Source organism: Mustela nigripes, chromosome 10 (assembly GCF_022355385.1).
Source record: "Mustela nigripes isolate SB6536 chromosome 10, MUSNIG.SB6536, whole genome shotgun sequence".
Classification (NCBI taxonomy): domain Eukaryota; kingdom Metazoa; phylum Chordata; class Mammalia; order Carnivora; family Mustelidae; genus Mustela; species Mustela nigripes.
Window position 1 is genome coordinate 11,377,359 of NC_081566.1, and position 19,528 is coordinate 11,396,886.

Genomic DNA, 19,528 nt, shown 5'->3' on the forward strand with positions numbered 1-19,528 from the left:
CTCTGGGAGTTGTTTTCTCCAGGGAGCCGCAGGGCAGTGACAACCATGAAGGGGGTCCCCAAGTCCCTGGGCGGAGGGCGGAGGGGCACCACCCGTGGTGAGGTCAGGGGCTTGCGGTCCAGGGCGCTGCGGCCTTGGGCCCCAGAACCCATTCGCCCTCCACCTGCTTGCTCCGGCTTCGCGAACACTCCTCGGCCTTGGAGAACAGTTCTCCCGCTGCGGGGTCCCTGCAGACAGCAGGAATTGGGGCCAACGCCTTCCCTGTGCGAGGCTCTCGCGGGCACACCAGGCCCGGGAGTGGGCGTGGGCGTGGGTGGGGGCGTGGACGTGGGCGTGGCCCTTGCGCCGCGGCGCGTGCGGGGCGTCGGGAGCGCGGCGTGCTGGCTGCGGCGGCGACGGCGGCCGCGGCAGAGGCCGTTGCTGCGCCCGGTACTGGGATCGCGGCGTGAGGCGCAGGCGCGGAGGACTCCACCCTTCCCGGGCTTCGGCTCGCTGTGGGCTCGTCATGGCGACCGAGGCGAGGCCCTTCCACCTGGTGGTGCTGGGCGCGTCTGGCTTCACCGGCCAGTTCGTGGTCCAGGAGGTGGCCCGGGAGCAGGTGATCCCGGGGCTGAGTCCCCGCCTGCCCTGGGCCGTGGCGGGCCGCTCGCGGGAGAAGCTGCAGCGAGTGGTGGAGAGGGCTGCGCTGAAGCTGGGTAAACGCGGGCTGGGCGGCTTCCCGCTCCGGGCAGGGGTTCGGGTCGCCCGCAGCGAGCGTTTGTCCTTCCGGGGGCTGGGGGGTGGGGAGGCTCCCCAGGGCTCCCCGGCCGGCCGGACGTCCGGAGCGGTGCCCGGGGTGCGGGGGGGCCGTGGCTTTGGGCCGCTCCCCGCGTGAAGCCCAGCAGTCAATGCGTGTCTCCTGGGTTGAAACCCCGCGTTGGCGTGGCGGGTCCCGCAGGCCAAGCCGCCGAGGACTTCGGTTCTTCCCTGGCCGGCCCGGTGTCCCTCTAGAGCGGGGCGGAGGGGGAGCTGGTGGGGCTGGAGGGGTCGTGATGGTGAGGTCGGACGGGAGGGGACGGCATCGGTTTCCGGCGACTGTTCGTCCTCTCCCCTCGCCTTGAGTTTTGGCGGTGGGCGAGGCAGCTTTCCAGGTTTCGGGGACGTCGTGGACTTCGCTTTTCAGTTTCTTTTTTGCCTGTGAGAATTCGCCAGCGGGCTTACTCTGTCGCGTTGGCTTATTCTTTTAGCATTCGTTCCACAGGGTTTTGCTGCCTGGTCTCATCCGTGCTGGGTGCTGCCCTAAGGCCGGGGGTACGGATGGGACAGCGAGACAGCGCCCACATTTAGGTCTCAGGAGCCTTTAACTGCGGCTCCTTCCCACCCGAGTGGACCTCATGCACCCAAATGCGCCTGCATTCTTCTGTTTCATCTTCATCTCACTTCTGATTCCACCCTGGGCCCCGGAGTGCAGAATCCTTTTTGCTGTCACCACCAATGGGCACTCTTGACCAAAAAGCTTTTTGGTGTTTTTTGTTGGTTTGTTTTACTTTTTCAGAAGAAACAATTTCACTGTTGAAATATGGTCTTCCGTTTCCTTTTCCTTCCCACCAAGACTGGACAGGTGCAGCCTAGCTAAGTGGCCAAGATTATAATGCCCAGGTTCAGTTGTTGTGGGGAACACCTTGATCCATCAAAACCTGCATTCCGCTAATTACAGTAATTTACTCATTATAAGCCTATAATGAGTGTTCTTACCTAGATAGACTGTGCTCTCTACCTCAGAGTCCTTTTTTTTCTCGTGTCCATGTTAACTTCTTTTTACCGCCCCCCTCCCCAGTATTTTGTCATATGTAATTGGTTGGTAGTTGATGAGAAACTTTTATAATGGAATTCTTGCAACAGAGAAGAAATCAGGACAGTCATCTACTCGGTATCTAAATGATGGTGAAATTGTTATTTACACACGGTTATTCTTTGCATGTTGCTTAAGTTAGATTTTTTTAAAGCTTAATGATTTTTTCTTTAGCAACCTGTGTAGTGTTAACTCCATATTCCTCATAACTTTCTCTCTCTCTCTCTCTTTTTTTTTTTTAAATTATCTGGTTTTAAAAACTTTTACCTCTTGTTAGTATATTTAGTAAATCTGCCACCCCTGATTTCTATAAAAAGACGATCTGGAAGATCTAATGCTGTATTAGGATTTGTTTCAAACAATTTATTTCTTATTTCAGGAAGACCGACACTCCCATCCGAAGTTGGAATAATAATTTGTGATATCACGAATCCAGCCTCACTAGATGAAATGGCTAAACAGGCAGCAGTTGTCCTCAATTGTGTGGGGCCAGTAAGTCATCCACCCGGTTTTGTGTCGGAACAAGCAATGTATTCATTTCCAGCAGAGTCTGGTATTTGATATTCCAGAGGAACATAAGGACAGAGGACAGAAGAGTTGGTTCAGGACTTCAAGCCCGTGTGGGGGAGTTTTCATTCCTTATGAGGAGCCAGTGGATGTGACCCAGGTTTCCTGAGAGAGTCAGACTCTCGGTGGTACTACTTCAGGGCTCCTGGTTCCTTCATTGGTTACAGCTCTGGTTGCCAGCTTTTTTTTTTTTTTTTTTCTTACTGCATGCTTCTTAAGTTAAAAAATATTTGAGCATGTGCCCCTAATATATTTTTTTATTTCCTGATAAATGATATTCCTCTATTATTTATTCAGTACAAATATTCATTGAATGTTTATTACATGGATACTGCTCTAGTGTGGGTACCTGGACATAAAGGTGAGCAAAATTGAGAATCCCTCATGGACCTTACAGTCCAGTGGTTGAGACAGAAAACTAAGGTTATAGTTGTAGGTAGTGATTAGTGCTTTGAAGAAAAATCAAGCAGGTTAAGGAGACAGAGATATTGGCACATGAGTCTCTGTGAGGTGGATGGTCAGCAGGACCTGACATTAGTGTCGAGCCCCGAGTGAGGTGAGCAGGGGAGCGGTGGTAGTAGTTGAGAAGGTGCTGCAGGGAAGGGCAGCTACAGACGTCCTAGATGACGTGGGTTTGCAGGACAGGAACGCCAGAGAGGGCAGAGGTGGGAGATCACGTCCGAGAGGAACCCAGGAGTTAGGTCCGAGGGTGTGGCAGGCCAGGTCCGGGTTTGAAGTGAGCAGAGTCTTTGAATGGTTGAAAGCCAGAGCACGAGCTCATGTATGGTTTTGTAGTTCCTTGTCTTCTGAGAGAAAAAAGGGGTCCTAGGGGACCCACAGGGAAATAGCCCAGGCAGGCCGAGTACAGGATGGGGGTGGAAGAGGTACTGAGAGTGGTGGGGGTCAGAGGATGCTTCGAGATTAGAACCATCCGCTGTTGTTGTTCTGGACATGGAGGACACACTTCTGGCCTGTGTCCCAGGGTGAATGTTGGTAACAGTTACTGGTCTGTGGAAGCCATCACAGTTGCCAGAATGTTTGAACACTAAGCGTCTAGGAGATTGATAATCATTTTTTTAAACAATTTTTTAAAGGAATTTATTTATTTATTTATTTATTCGAGACAGATGCAGAGAGAGAGAGAGCATGAGCAGGGGGAGAGGCAGAGGAAGAGGGAGGAGCAGACTCCCTGCTGAGCCAGGAGCCCAACGTGGGGCTGAACTCAGGGACACTAGGATCATGGCCCGAGCCAAAGGCGGTTGCTTAACCATCTGAACCACCCAGGTGCCCCTGATAATCACGTTTTAAATGAAAGCAGAAAGGTTTTTTGATTATCCAGTGAAAATGTATTCAAATTGTTTGTTTAGATTAATCTCATTCCTAATTAGTTTTGATTCTGTGCTCTCTTGCTACGACCATTCTCTTCTGTACATCCTCAGCCAGCCTCCTCGCCCTTCCTACCCCAGTACTCTGGAAAAACCCAAAGATGGTGTGTGTGTGTGTGTGTGTGTTCTATTTATTATTTATTTTAAAAATTAGTTTCTGAGGTAGAATGTTGCATATAACACCCACTGCTCCTTAGTGTGTGTGTGTGTGTGTTCTATTTATTATTTATTTTAAAAATTAGTTTCCGAGGTAGAATGTTGCATATAACACCCACTGCTCCTCACACCCAGTTACCCCTTCCCCCCACCCACCTCCCCTCCAGCAACCTGTTTGTTCCCTAGAACTCACTGTCTCTTATGGGTTTGCCTCCCTTTCAATTTTCATCTTATTTTTCCTTCCCTTCCCCTGTGTTCATCTGTTTTGTTTCTTAAATTCCACATGTGAGTGAAATCATAGGGTATTTTTCTTTTGCTTGACATAACACACTCTACCTCCATCCAGGTCATTGCAAATGGCAAGATTTCATTTCTTTTGCTGGCTGCATAGTATTCCATTATATATATATACCGCATCTTCTTTATCCCTCCATCTGTCGGTGGACATCTAAGCTCTTTCTACAGTTTGGCTCTTGTGGACATTGCTGCTATGAACATTGGGGTGCAGGTGCCCCTTTGAATCACCAAAACTTTTTCCAGTTATTCCAGTCCCGTCTACCTTACCTGAACTTGCATCCTCTGTCAGCCAGTAACCCCGCAGCTCTGTGTGTCTGGAGAAAGTGTGTCCCCCTGCTGACGGTCCGTCTTTAAGTATGTGGTGACAAACCTCCTGTGGGGCCTGAGCAGCTCCAGCCACCCTAACCCCACCTGCCTGGACTGTTCTCTCTCCTGCTCTTTGAAGCAACAGCTTGTGTCCTCTTTGTCTTCATGTTTTTCGCCTCCTGTTCCTCTTCCCTCGGTGATCTGATTATTTTATTTCCTTTTTTTTTTTTTTTTTTGCTATGACAGTCGAAGCTGTTGAAAGAGAATTTCTTCACCTGCGTACCTGCATAACCCTGACTCTGCCTTCCCTGTTTGGGGGATTTGAAGACCCCATGTTGACATTTTTATCACGTCTGCCCTTCTGGACTGTTTCTGTGCCCCCTTTGCAGCTGAATTCCTTGAACACGTTCTTTCTCCTTCTGTGTCCACTTTTCGCTCCCACTCCATCCTAAGCCACTCTTGCCCGACCTCTGCAAACCTCCCTGCTCCAGGGAGCCTGGTCTGCGAAGCCTCACCAGCTGCCCACACTCACCTGGAGCCAGGCTCTCGGCATTTTTCTCCCTTCGGTCACGTCCTCCTGTGTGTGGCTCCTGCGGTCTGTTTCTTCCCTGGTTTTCCACCAGCTCCGTCCCCCTCCCTTCTGTCGGATAGTCTCATCTTCCTGTAAGTACCAGAGGCTCAGCTCTCGAGCCTTACAGACTTCTCTGTTTGCACTCTCTGAGCCGGACTTTTAAAAAATAATATATTATAAGTATTGTAATAACACACACACAACCAAAATGACCATTTTAGCCATTTCTCAGTGTACAAACCAGTGGCATTTGGTCCATTGGCAGTGTTGTGTAACCCGCACCATCTTATCTCCAGAACTTGTCATCATCCCAGACAGAAGCCCAGAAGGTTGGTTGGTTTTCATTTGTGTGGTGTGTTTTGTTTTGTTTTGAAGAGAGGTCTTTGGTGCTTCCTACTTGTCCATTTTGGGCCAGCATTTTTGAACAGCGTAGTGTAGTAAGTTGAGACTCCAGCATTAAAAAAAAAAATGATCAGGTAGCTTAGAATAGAAAATAGAGTGAATTACATGTAATATGGCTAAGTGCTGGTTTATGAAACTTGTGTTTCAGTTTGGTATATTTGTACATATTGACTGCCACATGAAGTGGTTTTCTCAGCGTGGGTTGTGGTCGAAAGGTTTCGGATGCCATCTGTATGCTGATGGCCCACGTTAGCTTCCAGTGAGGACTGCTCCGGAAACCAGATGGGGAGGTCCGGCTGCCTTCTTGGTGTTTCCACTTGGATGATTCATGGGCATCTGAGTCCCTAGGTTTTTGCCCTAAATCTGCTCCTTCCTGGGCTCTCCTGGGATTGGCATTTTCACTTTGTGAGTTTGGGGTCATTACCAGTTTCTTCGCAGGTTTTTGTTTGTTTGTTTTTACCTCTTTGTCTATTTTGTGAATAGGATATCTGTAAAACTACTTAGGCATGTGTAAACAGGCATTCAGTTGAAATATACCGAAAATGAATGAATGAGGGCATCACTGTGGGCCCCTGTGCATGAGGGACCCTCCCAGGCTGCCCTCAGAGCCCCTTGTATAGTTTCCATTCAACACGGGACCACGTCAAGTGGCCCAGGGAACATGCCCAAGTCAATTCATGTATTAACTGTTAATGAGGCTTCATTTTTTCCTTTGTGTTTCCTTTAAAAAAAAAAAAAAAGCGTGAATAAGCATACTGATTTTATTTCCATAACTGAGGGAATGGGTCTGTGGGCCCCTTGAGGCAAGCCTGCCTACGTGGCTGGGAGACAGCCACGTTAGGACATGGAATGCTGAGAACAGGATTGCAGTTTTGACCTATAAGCTGATTGGCTTCGCTGGGGAGAAATCTCTTCTGAGATCAAGGATTGTTACCATTTGTTTATTTATTTCATAAAAGCACAAGGTTATAAAGTAGAGAAAAACAACAAAAAAAATTAATATAGAGATGTTAGTGTTGAAGTCTCAACCTCAGATTGCCCGGAGAAGAGAGAAAGGTGGGCCAGTTGAGACAGAATACGATGTGGGGATTGGCGGGGAGGCATTGTGGCGGAGAGGGAAGCGCATTCTGTTTCCAGAAGGAGCTGTTATTATTTCAGAAAGCTCAGTAATGCTTTACTGCCGCTTGCCAGTACTTGTAGGTAAACCCAGTAGCCAGCAGGCTGTGGCTCACTCTCTGAGCCGTGGGAAGTTAAGCCAAGGCCAGAAGGCTGACACTAGAGGGGCCAGGAGCTAGCCTGGCAGCCACGAACAGGGGAGGGGGCTCCAGGGAATGGAGGGCAAGGAAGTAGCACAATTCGGAGATGACCGGCAGTGGAGAGCTGTTGGAATATGTGGATAAAGGGGTTGTGCTGTGACCTGATGCTTTTCGTGACATGCTAAGAAGGTTGGACTTTCTCCTATAGTAGCTATAGGCACTGTGGAGCTAGCAAAGGATTTTAAGAGATGTATATATATCTGTGCACACGTGTGTGTGTTCGTGTGTGTACGCAACGAAACAAAGATAACATCAGATTCTTACTTTAGAATGATGATCTGATGTTCTTTGGCCATGGGACTACCTTGGCTGCGGAGAAGCTGGTTACTGTGTACGGTAACTTGCGTCAGAGGTGGTAAGTGTATGAACTCAGATTTGGATGTGTAGAGGGGAGGGAACTGATTTGAGATTTTCAGGGAACTAATTCGTAAAACTTGGTGACTTCCAGGGCAGGTGGAGTAAAAACCAGGTTCTAGGTTTCTCACTTGGGAGTTTTGTGGAGAGCCAGGCCAATCATGGCAACAAATGAACTTTCTCCTCTTCCTGTTGGTCTGTATTTTGACTAATAGGACCAGTAACCTACCCCCCTCCCCCGCCGCCACTGGCCTCCTTGTCTGTCTGATCAGCAAGCCCAGTCACTTCTGTCTCTTTAACAGTCTTACCCTTGGTGTATCCGTCCCCTTCCTTCCTTCCGCCCTTTGTCATTTCTTAGCAGCCATGGTGTTGTTTTCTAGTGGGACAGGCAGAGTGAGGTGTGTTTTCTGTACACCTTATACCACTGTCCTACTTAGGATTCTTCAGGAGAGCCTAGTAGTCCTGACCTGGCCCCAGTGTTCCTTCCAGGCCCGTCTCTCATCACGTCCCTATCAGCTACTCTGAGCTTCAGCTACCCTTACCTTTTCTCACACCTTCACATATACTTTTCTCTTTATCTGGATTTTTCTTTTTGCTGGCAAATCCTTGTTCATCAGAATTCAACTCGAATGAATCACTTGGTCTGTAAAACTTCCTGTTTGGTTTTCAATTAGAGGTGAGCACACATTCCTCTAATTCCAACGTGCCTTCATTCACCCTGTGAGAAGTGGTCTGGTGCAGTTACGTGATTTTTCGGCTCCTTTATGAATATTTGATTCTTAATAACTAAGACTCTACTTGCAAAACTCAATGGCATTTCATTCATTAAAGCTTGCTAAGGAAGGCGTGCCTGGGTGGCTCCGTTAGTTCTGTGTCCGACTCTGGATTTAGGCTCAGGTCATGATCTCAGGGTTGTGGGATCAGGTCCCAGGCTGGACTCTGTGCTCAGCCCAGACTCTGCTTGAGATTGTCTCTCTCCCTCTGACCCTGCCCTGTTATGTGCACACATTCTCTCTCTCTCTCTCTCTCAAATCACTCACTCTGTCAGTCACTCGTCAGGCTTGCTAAGTGAGAGTAAACGGTTGGTTTTCTTTATTCCCTCCAGTATCGATTTTACGGAGAACCTGTAGTAAAAGCATGTATCGAAAATGGAACGAGCTGTATTGACATCTGTGGAGAGCCTCAGGTATGTAAAATGAAGAAGAAAGAAGGAGCTGTCTGTGAGAGGGGGGACTATTTAGTGCCGCCCCATAGACCTGTTTTAGAAGTCGGGGACCCCCTCCCTCGTGCTGAGACGCGCGGTTCCACTGATGGCTTGAAGGAGAGTGCGATGGTCAGGTCTTCCATTCTCTTGAATTTTTTTCCTGCCTTACCACCTCATTTTTTGCAGGGAATGCAAAAAATTGTGTGTAGGATGTGCTGCTTTCTGTAGCTTCCGCGTGCTGTGAGAGGGCTTAATTAAAACGGTGCGCCGTGTGTAAATTCTTAGAATCTCACTTTTGTAACGTTTTCATAATGAATTCCCTTCTTGTAATCAGACACCTTTACAGCGTTACAGAAAAGGAAGTGTAAAATCCTCCAAATATAAACATTGTAGACACTCACACTCGAGTGCTTACCGCACGCCTGACACTCTGCTAATCCAGCATTTTGTGTCATCTGAATGTTCCGTGTTCCTGTAAAGTCGGTGTCGTCTGGCCTGTTTTGTGGATGAGTAAACTGAAGCTGCGGGGGGTTAAGTCGTGCTGCTGAGTCCTCCCTCCCCTCGGTAGAAGCAGGACTCAGCTGGGGTTCGCCTGCGTGCAGGAAGTAGGTCCGCAAGCACCAGGCCACCCCGGCTTCTCGAGAACTGTCACCTCATCTGTTCCTGCAGTCTCTGCCACTGTCCTCACCAATGTGCCGATCTAGTAACGTACTGGAAAAGACTAGGAAAGTGTGAATTACCAAAATCGAGTCAAGAAGAGGTAGGAAACCTGAGTGAGACAGAAACCAATTCCTGTCTTATTTAAAAAAAAAAAAAAAAAAAATCCCACAGCAAAGAAAATGAGGAAACCTTCCTAAAGTGTCCTATAAACTGCAGTAAAAGTGATCTCAAAGCCTTAATAAGATCCAGACTGAATGAAGGACTCTTACAAGGCAGTAATACAAATCAAATCACCTAATTAAAAATGGGCAAAGGGATGAGTAGAGACACGTTCTGTGGAAGAATCCCAAATTGCTTGTGTAACTACTCCACCCTCGAGGCGGGGAGCGTGACTCACCACCTTTTCCTCAGGGGGCGCCATACAGAGTCAGTCCCTCCCCTAGAGAACAGTACAGAGAGGAGGGAGCAAGAGAAGAACTTGGTGGTGGTGAAACCTGACAATCGCTACCTCAGCCGAGTGTTCAGGGCCACCGTCCATACTGGTAAGTCCCAGTGACGGTACATACCCTTGATGGAATGTCACAAAATGCACCTTACCTCTGCGGTCTCCCCCCTGCCCCCCAAAAGCAATAAGCCCACACTGGTCACGAGAAGAATTCCAACGGGGGCATGCTACAAAATACCTGATCCAGAGTCCTCAAAACTGTCAGGGTCCTGAGAGCCCGAGGAGACTGTCACAGCCAATAGGAGCCTTGGGACACACGGCAGATAAATGTGATGTGGGATCCTGGGGGAGAGAAAGGACATTAGGTGAAAACTAGGGAAATCTGGGTAAAGTATGGTCTTTAGTGATAATGTTATCAGTGTTGGTTTGTTAATTGTAGCAAATGTTAACAGAAAACTCTAACAATAGGAGAAACTGGGTCGGGGTACATGGGAACTCTCCACTCTGTAGATTTTCTGTGACTCTAGAACTGTTCTAAAAGTAATTTGTAAAAACAGGCAGAGGATTTGAACAGACATTATTCTCTCTTCCATCTCTTCTTCTGCTCCACATTGTTCACCCCAACCATGTGTGTGCCGACCCATGTCTGTAATGATGCCCCTCTGTGTGATACGATTTAGAGATGTGTTCTTGCTGTCTTTGTGGGGTTTTTGCATATTAATTTAGTTTTTCATAATATTACTTTTGCATTTAGAACTCATTCTGAAAAAGTTCATAGTGTCATTAAGTCAGATCAGCCCTTACCCCCCACTAGTTGCCACGTGATAGATGTGCAGTAAATATTTGCTGAAAAAGTGAAAAACATTTCCACAGTTAATATTTCACTACAAAGCCACATTGGTTAGCATTTTCACAATGTAATTGCTTTGTCTTTTAATGTCTGTCATTTAATGCTGATGTACATGTTTCTGTATAGCTCTGATTCAGATTTTTGTCCTGAATTTTTTAGTTTTTGGAATTAATGTACTGGAAGTATCATGAGAAAGCTGCAGAAAAAGGATCTTATATCATTGGAAGCAGTGGCTTTGACTCCATTCCAGCAGATCTGGGGGTAATATATACCAGAAATAAGATGAACGGTAATTATCAATCACTAAGCAGTAATTGAACTTAATAATAGAAAATTTTCATGTTTATAACTGATGAACTAAAATCTAGTTGGGAAGAGAGATATAACTATAAATGGGTAATGTTCAAACGCATGATTTGTTTGGGGCATCTGGGTGGCTCAGTCGTTTAAGCATCCAGCTCTTGACTTTGGCCAGGTGGTGATCTTGGGGTTGTGGAATCAAGCCCTGTGTCAGGCTCTGCGCTGGATGTGGCGCCTGCTTGGGATTCTCGCTCCTCCGACCCCCTCTCACCTTCTCTTAAAAAAAAAAAAAAGAAAGAAAGAAAATAATAAAAAACATTTAAGGGGCACCTGGGTGGCTCAGTTGGCTGGGCGTCTGCCTTCGGCTCGGGTCATGGTGCTGGGGTCCTGGGATTGGAGCCTGCATTGGGCTCCCTGATCAGTGGGGAGCCTGCTTCTCCCTCTCGCGTTCCCCCTGCATGTAAGCGCTCTCTCTCCCTCTGTCTCTCTGTCAAATAAATAAAATCTTTAAAAAAATTAAAAATAAAAAAAACCCCACTTGCTTAATTTTGACATGATTTTTTAAGATGCAGTTAGTACCGTGTGTATTCCAAAGTGAGGAATTGTCCGTTGTCTCAACTTAGTTATGGTTAAAGCTGCAAAATTTCTGGAAAAAGATTTTCTGACAGCCGTTATAATCCAAACTTGGTTGGTTTAGGAATTAACACATTTAAAAATATAATTGATGTAACTACTATAATTAAAAGTTTAATTTTTTAAAAAAGTTTTATTTAAGAGCAAGAGAGCAAGAGAGAATGAGAGAGAGCATGAGCTGGGGAGAGGCAAATGGAGAGGAAGAGGCAGGCTCCTGCTGAGCCGGGAGCCCAATGCGGGGCTCCATCCCAGGACCCTGGGATCACAGCGATCATGACCTGAGCCAAAGGCAGATGCTTAACTGACTGAGCCACCGAGGCACCTTAGTATGCTCTTCTTGAGAGCTTTTTGATGTGAATAATACCAGTTTAGAACTAAAAACCCTTTATCTTTAAAAAAAATGGAAAAATATCAATATTGTGGTAAAACAATGGAAATTAGTAATGCCTTGCATATTTTAAAAGGGTCCATTTAGAAAATGACATGAAACAGGTAACTCCAGTGTCATATAAACTATCCTAAGAGCTTAAAAAGATGGAAAGTGTTCTAGTTTATAGTAAAAAGTTAGCATAACTCAAACCAAAGTCCCAGATAGATAGCACCCAAAGAAGAAAGAAAGCTACAGATCAGTCTTGCTTTGTGAAATTAGTAGTCAAAAAAATGCCAAATTTTTAATAAATCTTCAATGGCATTTTAAAAGAATAATATATCAAAACCAAGGCTTATTAGGAAGTTATGTCATCATCACATCAGAATATTGAAGGTGAAAAACTAGAGGGCCATCTCAGTAAATGATTTGACAATTCATGCCATTTACTGATTGCAGGTTTGTAGGAATAGAATATTAACATAATTAATGTCAGAGGGCAATAGCCAATATCATACTCAGTGATGAAATGCTAGAACCATTCCAAATAAAAAGAAGACGAGCATCTAATTTTTTTAAAAGTTATTTATTTATTTTAGAGAGAGCGTGAGTGAGTGTTGGGTGGTGGGAGGGATAGAGGGAGAGAAAGTCCCAATCAGACTCCCATGCTCCGTGTGGAGCCTGACATGGGACTTGATCCCAGGCTTGATCCGACCTAAACTGAAACCGAGATGGGTCACTTAACTGACTGAGCCTCCTGGGTGCCCCCCAACTGAACATCTTTAAAACACTTAATCTTAAAATCATGGATCTGGTAGGTCCCCATTTATCAACTTAAGTCTCTAAAGTTTAAAGTCAGTTAAGTCAGAATCATCTCGGGGGATTACGCTTCATGATCTAGGTGTTTATCGACGGTCACCAGGCAACACTTAGATGACTGTGGTTCTCATCATTGTTGATGACCAGGCTGTTCATTCTCTTTTTCAGGGTCAGCTTTCCAAGTCCCCATGATTTTGTTTTCTTTGGAATTAAAACTAGGAAGACCAGTCTTAAGAAATTGCTATATTTTGGGACGCCTGGGCGGTTCAGTCAGTTAAGCGTCTCCCTTTGGCTCAGGTCATGATCCCAGGGTCCTGGGATCGAACCCCTCGTTGGGCTCCCTGCTCAGTGGGGATTCTGCTTCTCTCTCTGCCCTTCACCTTGCTTGTGCTCTCTCAAATAAGTAAATAAAATCTTTAAAAAATAGGAATAATGCATTCTGCATGTCTTAGTTGTGTGGATTTTATTTGATTTGACTCTACCGTTCTGCTGCTCTTGTAGGCACTCTGACTGCTGTGGAAAGTTTCCTGACTCTACATTCCGGACCTGAGGTTGGTTTTTCTGTTTCTCAGGTGTTTTTAAAAGTTAACAAAAACATTTTGGAAATGATACATGCCTCCTAAAAAGATTTCGATGAGTTAAATTTCATACATATTTGTAATTTTTAGGGCATGAGAGTCACTATGTTTGATTTTAAAAAGTAAAGATGGTGGCTTGCTGGGAATTACCTAGACTTAAAATAGAATTTTGTTACAAACAGCTGCACGGTTCAGTGTATTAGAATGAGGTCCCATGATCCCAGCACCAAAATATCTCTCATTGTTGTGTAATAACTGTTGTCAACCAGTTCAGTCCAAGTCTGTACACACGTGTTGTGCGCCTCATGGGCCAAGGCCATCATGGCCAGAAAGAGATGGTGATGTCATCACTGACCATCCAGCCTGTTGGGAAACGTGAGACCCGAGGTGGCCGTATTCCCGGAGGCCCATGTTTACGATAGGCCTTTTGTCGCCGGCAGTTTGAGCCAGGTCTAGGTCTGCGCTTGAGGTTCAAAATCCATTCGTTCAGCAAGCCCTCTGTGGTGGTGCAGGTACATATAGCAGTACAAGGTGGTGTGACCCAGAAACGGAGAAGATACAGGCCTGTCCTGAAGGGGAGAATAATGTGGCTTGACAGGAGAGAGAGACATTAGAGAGATCAGGTGAAATACTGTAGGATTCTGAGGATGGAGAGTAAACCCCGCTGGGAGGCCAGAGGTGAGAGCTGCCGGGAGGAGCTGGGCGTGCGCCGAGTGTGGGAGGCGGGAGCCATGGAGCTGGGCTAAGGGAGAGGGAGCGGTGGCGTCGGGACACAGCTGCGGGATGGTATGACCGTGTGCAGGTGAGACTCATGGTTCTAGTTGTCCACATTGTGGGATCAGGTTAATAGACACAAAGCTGTGTCACGCATGCTAAAATCCGTGGTGACAGGGAGTGCCCACTGGAGAGTCCGAGTAAAGGGAAGTGATAGTGGGCCCGAGCCCGAGTAACTGGGGAAGGCCTCCTGGAGGCCTTGCTGAGTTCAGCTTCGAGAAGGAAATAGCATCTGGAAAGTCAGAAGCAGTCCCCTGAGCAAGGTTCAGAAGCAAGAGTGGGATACGTGCATGAATCCGGGGAGCATGGCTAGAAACCCAGCTCCACCCAGTTTAAACCAGCAACACAAAGAGGAACTGATTGATTCTGCAGGGGATAGTGTGGGATTTACTGATGTCACGTTCCTTTCCTCTGGGTTCTTCTGTGTGGCTCTCAGCGTGGCAGGGAAGGTGCTGGCGTTCCCAGGGATACATTGTCCTTAAAGTTCCTCATTTCCTGGGAACAGCTAGCAGAGTTGATGTATCACATGGTAGGAAAGATCAGTCAAGTATGGGGCCTTTGGGCTTTTTTGAGCCCATCAGTATGACCTGGTGTAATGGCGTAGTCAGATTGCCTCAGCCTGGGTCGCAGGCCTCTGGGAGGGGGCACCACAGAGACAGTTCCATCTCTCCAGCATGGAACACGTTCCAGATAGGAGAGAGAGTTTTATAAGCAGAAGATGAGTTAGAGGACTGCGGGGAGCTGCTGCAGGATGACAGAACCCAGAGGTCACATCAGGGAGATCGTGAGAAAATTGGTAGAGTAGAAAAGAGGCTGCTTTTGAAAGAACAGCAGGAGATGCAGTTGGAAGGAGAGCTGGTGTCATGAAGGTGTCTTCCCTTCACTAGAGGGTCGATGAGCTCCTGGTGGTTCACAGGGAGGCGAGCCAGATTTGGCAGCTGGACTGCCTGGGCTTGAGTTCTGGCTCTGCCACTTATGGGTGACGGGAGCCTGGGCAAGTACCACACTGTCCTCACGGGCCCCCCTTCCTTCATCTGTAAAAGGAGATGATAATAGCATCTGCTTCATGTGGTCGCTGAGTCAGTGACTCTAAATCAGAACAGAGGTTGGCAGTTAGCAAATTGCCCAGTAAATGTTATTAAGTATTATTTTTATTAATATTATTTAAATTTAAAGTTGGGGCTTGACTCAGGACAAGACAGCTGAAGCCTCCGTAGGAGTGCAGCTCCCGCTCTCATTCCCCCTAAAGCAAAACCCACAGCCTGAGTTTTACAGGGATGTAAAACTGTGTATCCCCAGTCACTGAGCTGTCCTGTCTCTCCTTGTCTTTCTTTTCCCCTGGAGGTTTTTTATTTTACACACAAAATTGTACCATAGACCACATGCTTGAATTTCAGAGGATTGAAATTATAGTGTAGAATTGTCCTGTCTGTCCAGTCGATCTTCCCGCCGTGATGGAAATGTTCCATGTGTGCTGCGTGGAGGCTTATACAGTGGCTGTTGGGGCTCTAGAACAGGTCAGCCACTTGCCTGTGGCAGGTGTGAGGGGGAGGGGCAGAGGGAGAGGGAAAGAGAGTCTCAAGCAGACTCTGTGCTGAGCGTGGAGCCCGGCATGGGACTCCCATCTCATGACCCTGAGATCCTGCGATCACACGCTGAGTGGAAACCAAGAGCTGGATGCTTAACCAACTGAGCCACCCGGCTGCCCCAGCCCATGGCCTTTTTTATATGTCCACAAGCTAAGGATGATTGTTTACATTTTTAAAGGGCTGCAATAGAAATACAAAGAATAGGTCGTAGAGACCATCTGTGGCCTACAGATTGGACCTTTCAGAGACGGTTTGCCAAGCCCTGTCCTAGAGTGTGTTGTAGACCTCAGTACAGTTATACTAGAAATCAATGAAGAGATAACATGAAAATCTCTATATTTGCATATGATGAAATGTATTTTAAATTTATGTCATTAACCCAGACCTTTTTTCTAAACTCCAGACTTAAAACATCTAATCACCTAATTAACATCTGCCCTTGAACACCTGATAGCTCTCTCAGACTGTGCCTTGTCCATAACTGACCTCCTGTTTCTTGTTTCCAAATGCGCTCCAACCTTGGGTCATTTGTATCCGTTTCAGTTGGTAGTGGCGTGTCCTTCCATGGTCGGACGGCGGGGTCGTTGCTCTCTGTCCTCTGAGGACAAATCCTCAGATCCTGTCAGTCAGGAAATCCTGTTGATTCTGCCTTTGCGAAACGTGAGAATCTGATCACTCTTCATCATTTCTCTTTCCCCCACGCCTTATTCTTGCTACCATCTGTTCTTGTAGAGTCGTGCTCAACATGTGCCCGGGATGATCCTGTTCCGACCTCACTCGGACCATGTCCTTCCGGTCGTGTGCAAGAATCCAAGTGACGTGGCCCTTGTCGCCTCTCTAGCCTCCTCTCCCACACCTGGGCATTCTTCCTCATTTACGCTGACCCGTGTGCCCCCTCGAACATGCCAGCACACTTCCGCCCTCCACTTTTGTCCTGGCTCTCTCCTTCTCCTGCAAATACTTGTCAGAGATGTTTGCATGACTGACACCCTCTCCTTCAAGTCTTTCCTCTGATGTCACTTTCCTGACGAAGTCCCATTTAAAATTGCAAACTTGATTCCATCATTTTCACTTCATCATATCTACTCTTTTTCTTTTTTCTTGTAGTACTTTGCACCTTCTAAAGCCTGTGTATTGTATTTTTTATTGAGTTTGTAACCCTCTCTGGAATGTGAGCACTACAAAAAAAAGGATGTTTGTCTTTTTAGTTCGCCAAGCACCCAGAACTGGTGCTCCTACTATGTGACCAGAAGCTGGTCACATAGTAGGAGCTCAGTAAGTGTCTTTGTCAGCTGACTTGAGTGAACAAGGCTAACTGAACTGTAATTCTAAAACCCTACAAGAACAATTCCGGGATGCAAAAGTCCAGTCCAGTTTCATGTTCTAGGAACACAGATGTAAAAATTCGAAGTAAAATATTTGCAAATTAAAAGCAATAATACATAAGAATAATATATTTTGACCAAGTTAGTTTTAGAGAGGAATAGGACGTGTCATATTACATAATCACTATAATCCGCCTCACTAACAGGTTAAAGGAGGGCAGTCTTATGATCATCTCGATAAGCAGAGAAAAAGTGCGGTAAAATGTACTTTCTATTCATGATTAAAAACTTACAGCAAGCCGGGAGTAGAAGGGAAGATTATCTTTTTTAAAAAAGCTGTAATAAAGTTAAATCTGTATTTAACATTGAAAACTTTTGCTCTGAGTGCAGGAGTAAGACCTGGGTGCCCATTGCTTCCGCCAGATTGTAGCCAGAGCAGTAGTGCAGGAAGAACGAACGAAACTGTATATAGGTTGGAAATGAGAAAACAAGGGGTGCCTGGGTGGTTCATTCGGTTAAGCATCTGCCTTTGGCTCAGGTCATGATCTCAGGGTCCTGGAATCAAGCCCTGAGTCGGGCTCCCTGCTCAGTGGGGAGCCTGCTTCTCCTTCCCCTACCCATTCATGCTCTCTCTTGCTATCTCTGTCTCTCAAATAAATAAATAAATAAAAATATTATTTTTTAAAAGAAGAAACAAAACTATTTTCAGCAGATGATATAATTGTAAATGTAGGAAATTCCAAAGAAATCTATAGGCAGTATTTTTAGAATGAGTAAATGAGTTTCATAGATTGCTAGAAAAATTCTTTTCCTTACCTGATTTCCTTGGCTAGCCCTCCAGTACAGTGGGGAGTAGAAGTGGCGAGAACAGATGTCTTTGTCTAGCTGAGGGTTTTTATAGAGGCTCTTCATCAGGTTGAGGAAATTTCCTTCTAGTAGTTTATTGAGTGTTTTTAATGTGAAGGGTGTTATATTTTATCAAATGCTTTTTCTGTATCTGTTGAGATGATCATGTGGTTTTTGTTTTTTCTTCCCGTCTTCCATTGTATTGCTTAAAATTGATTTTCGTATGTTGAACCAATCTTACATTGCTGGGGTGAATCCCACTTGGTCATAGTATATAATCCTTTTTATATATTGCTGGATTTAGTTTACTAGCATTTTGTTGATGATCTCTGCATCTATATTCATAAGGAATATTAGTTTGTAGTTCTCGTGATTTTTTTTTTTTTTTTGGTCTGGTTTTGGTATCAGGGTAATTGGTACTGACCTTTTAGGAAAACTTTGCAAAGAAGTGGTATTAATTCTTAAAATGTTTGGTATCATCTGGGCCTGGGCTTGTGGGAAGTTTTTTGATTATTAATTCAATTTCTTTACTTACAGGTTTACTAGGATTTTCTATTTCCTCTTAAGTTAGTTTTGCTGGTTTGCATTGGTATTAGTTTTCTAGGTCTGCTGTAACGAACTGCCGAGAACTGGGTTGCTTAAAAAACAGAAATTTATTATTCTCATGGTTCTGGAGGTTAGAAGTTGGAGATCAGGGTTTTGGTAGAGTTGGTTCCTTTGGAGGCTTTGAAGGAGAATCTGCTCAGTATTTCTCTCCTGGCTTCTTGTGGTTTGCTGGCTCTTGGGCATTTGGGGTGTGTAGATGCTGCGCTCTGATCTCTGCTCCACCTTCACATGGCGTCCTCTCTGTGGGGATGCTGTGTCTGCATCTCACAGGTCTGTTAAGGACGGGGCCTACCCACTCTAGTTTGACCTCCCCTTAATTAATTATGTCTACAAAAATCCTGTTTTCAAATAAGGTTGCATTTTAAGGTATTAGCGGTTAGGACTTCAGCCTATGAATTTGGGGAGACACAGTTCAATTTGTAATAGTGTCTTTCTTGGAGTTTGTCCATTTCATCTAGGTTGTCTCATTTGGTGGTGTACAGTTGTCCAGAGTATTCCCTAATACTCCTTTCTGCTTCTGTAAGGTTGGTAGTGATGTTCCTTCTTTCATTCCTGGTTTTAGTAACTTGAGTGCTTTCTCTAACTTTTTCTCTTTCACTCTTTTTGTCAGTCTGGCTAAAAGTTTGTCAATTTGGTTGATTTCTTCAAAGAGAGAAATTTGGTTTTCATTGAGTTTCTCTATTTTTCTATTCTCTGTTTCATTTATTTCCATCCTAGTCTTTATTGTTGCTGGACACAGAATTAATGTATAAATTAGTTGCATTTCTATATACAAGCTGTAGTTAGAAAATGAATTTTTTTTAAAAAGTGACCATTTTTAATAGCATAGAAAAAATTAAGTACCTAAGGATAGTAATAGAAAAATGTGCAATATTTCTGTGAAGAAAGCTATAACACATGTTTGGAGACCTTAAGGAAGACAAAGAAATGGAAGGATCCACCATATTCATGAATCGGGAGACTCAGTTTTGTTATGATGTCAGTTTTCCTCAGATTGATTTATAATCCCATGTAATTCCAATCAAAATCTGAAACAGGATTTTGTTTTGGTGTGCAGTTTGGCCAGCTAATTCTAAAATATATATGGAAATGCAGAGGGCTGATAATAACCAAGACATTCTTGAAGGAGAAAAAGGTAGAAAGGTGCTCTTGGGTGTCAAGACTCATTATTAAATCAGTGCATTACATTGGCAGTGGGACATCAGTAGGCCTGGAACAGAGTAAAGAGCTCAGAGTAGTTCACGTGCGTGAGCACTTGATTTATGGGAAAGGAGCTTTTCAGGAGGTGATGCTGGGCCAACTGGGTATCCAGATGGAGAGAAATGAAATTAAATTCGTACTTTGCAC

General features: G+C 45.5%; 1 protein-coding gene across 1 annotated transcript in view; it reads left to right on the forward strand.

Moving 5' to 3' along the window:
• Positions 1-357: 357 nt before the first annotated feature.
• The window catches only part of SCCPDH (saccharopine dehydrogenase (putative)), a 32,727-nt gene continuing 13,556 nt past the window's right edge, over positions 358-19,528 (forward strand). Inside the window, exons 1-5 of the mRNA XM_059412572.1 lie at positions 358-695; positions 2,211-2,323; positions 8,291-8,371; positions 10,504-10,633; positions 12,965-13,014. Coding sequence (XP_059268555.1) covers positions 506-695; positions 2,211-2,323; positions 8,291-8,371; positions 10,504-10,633; positions 12,965-13,014 — 564 coding nt within the window. The 5' untranslated portion in view covers positions 358-505. The remainder of the gene's footprint in view (positions 696-2,210; positions 2,324-8,290; positions 8,372-10,503; positions 10,634-12,964; positions 13,015-19,528) is intronic.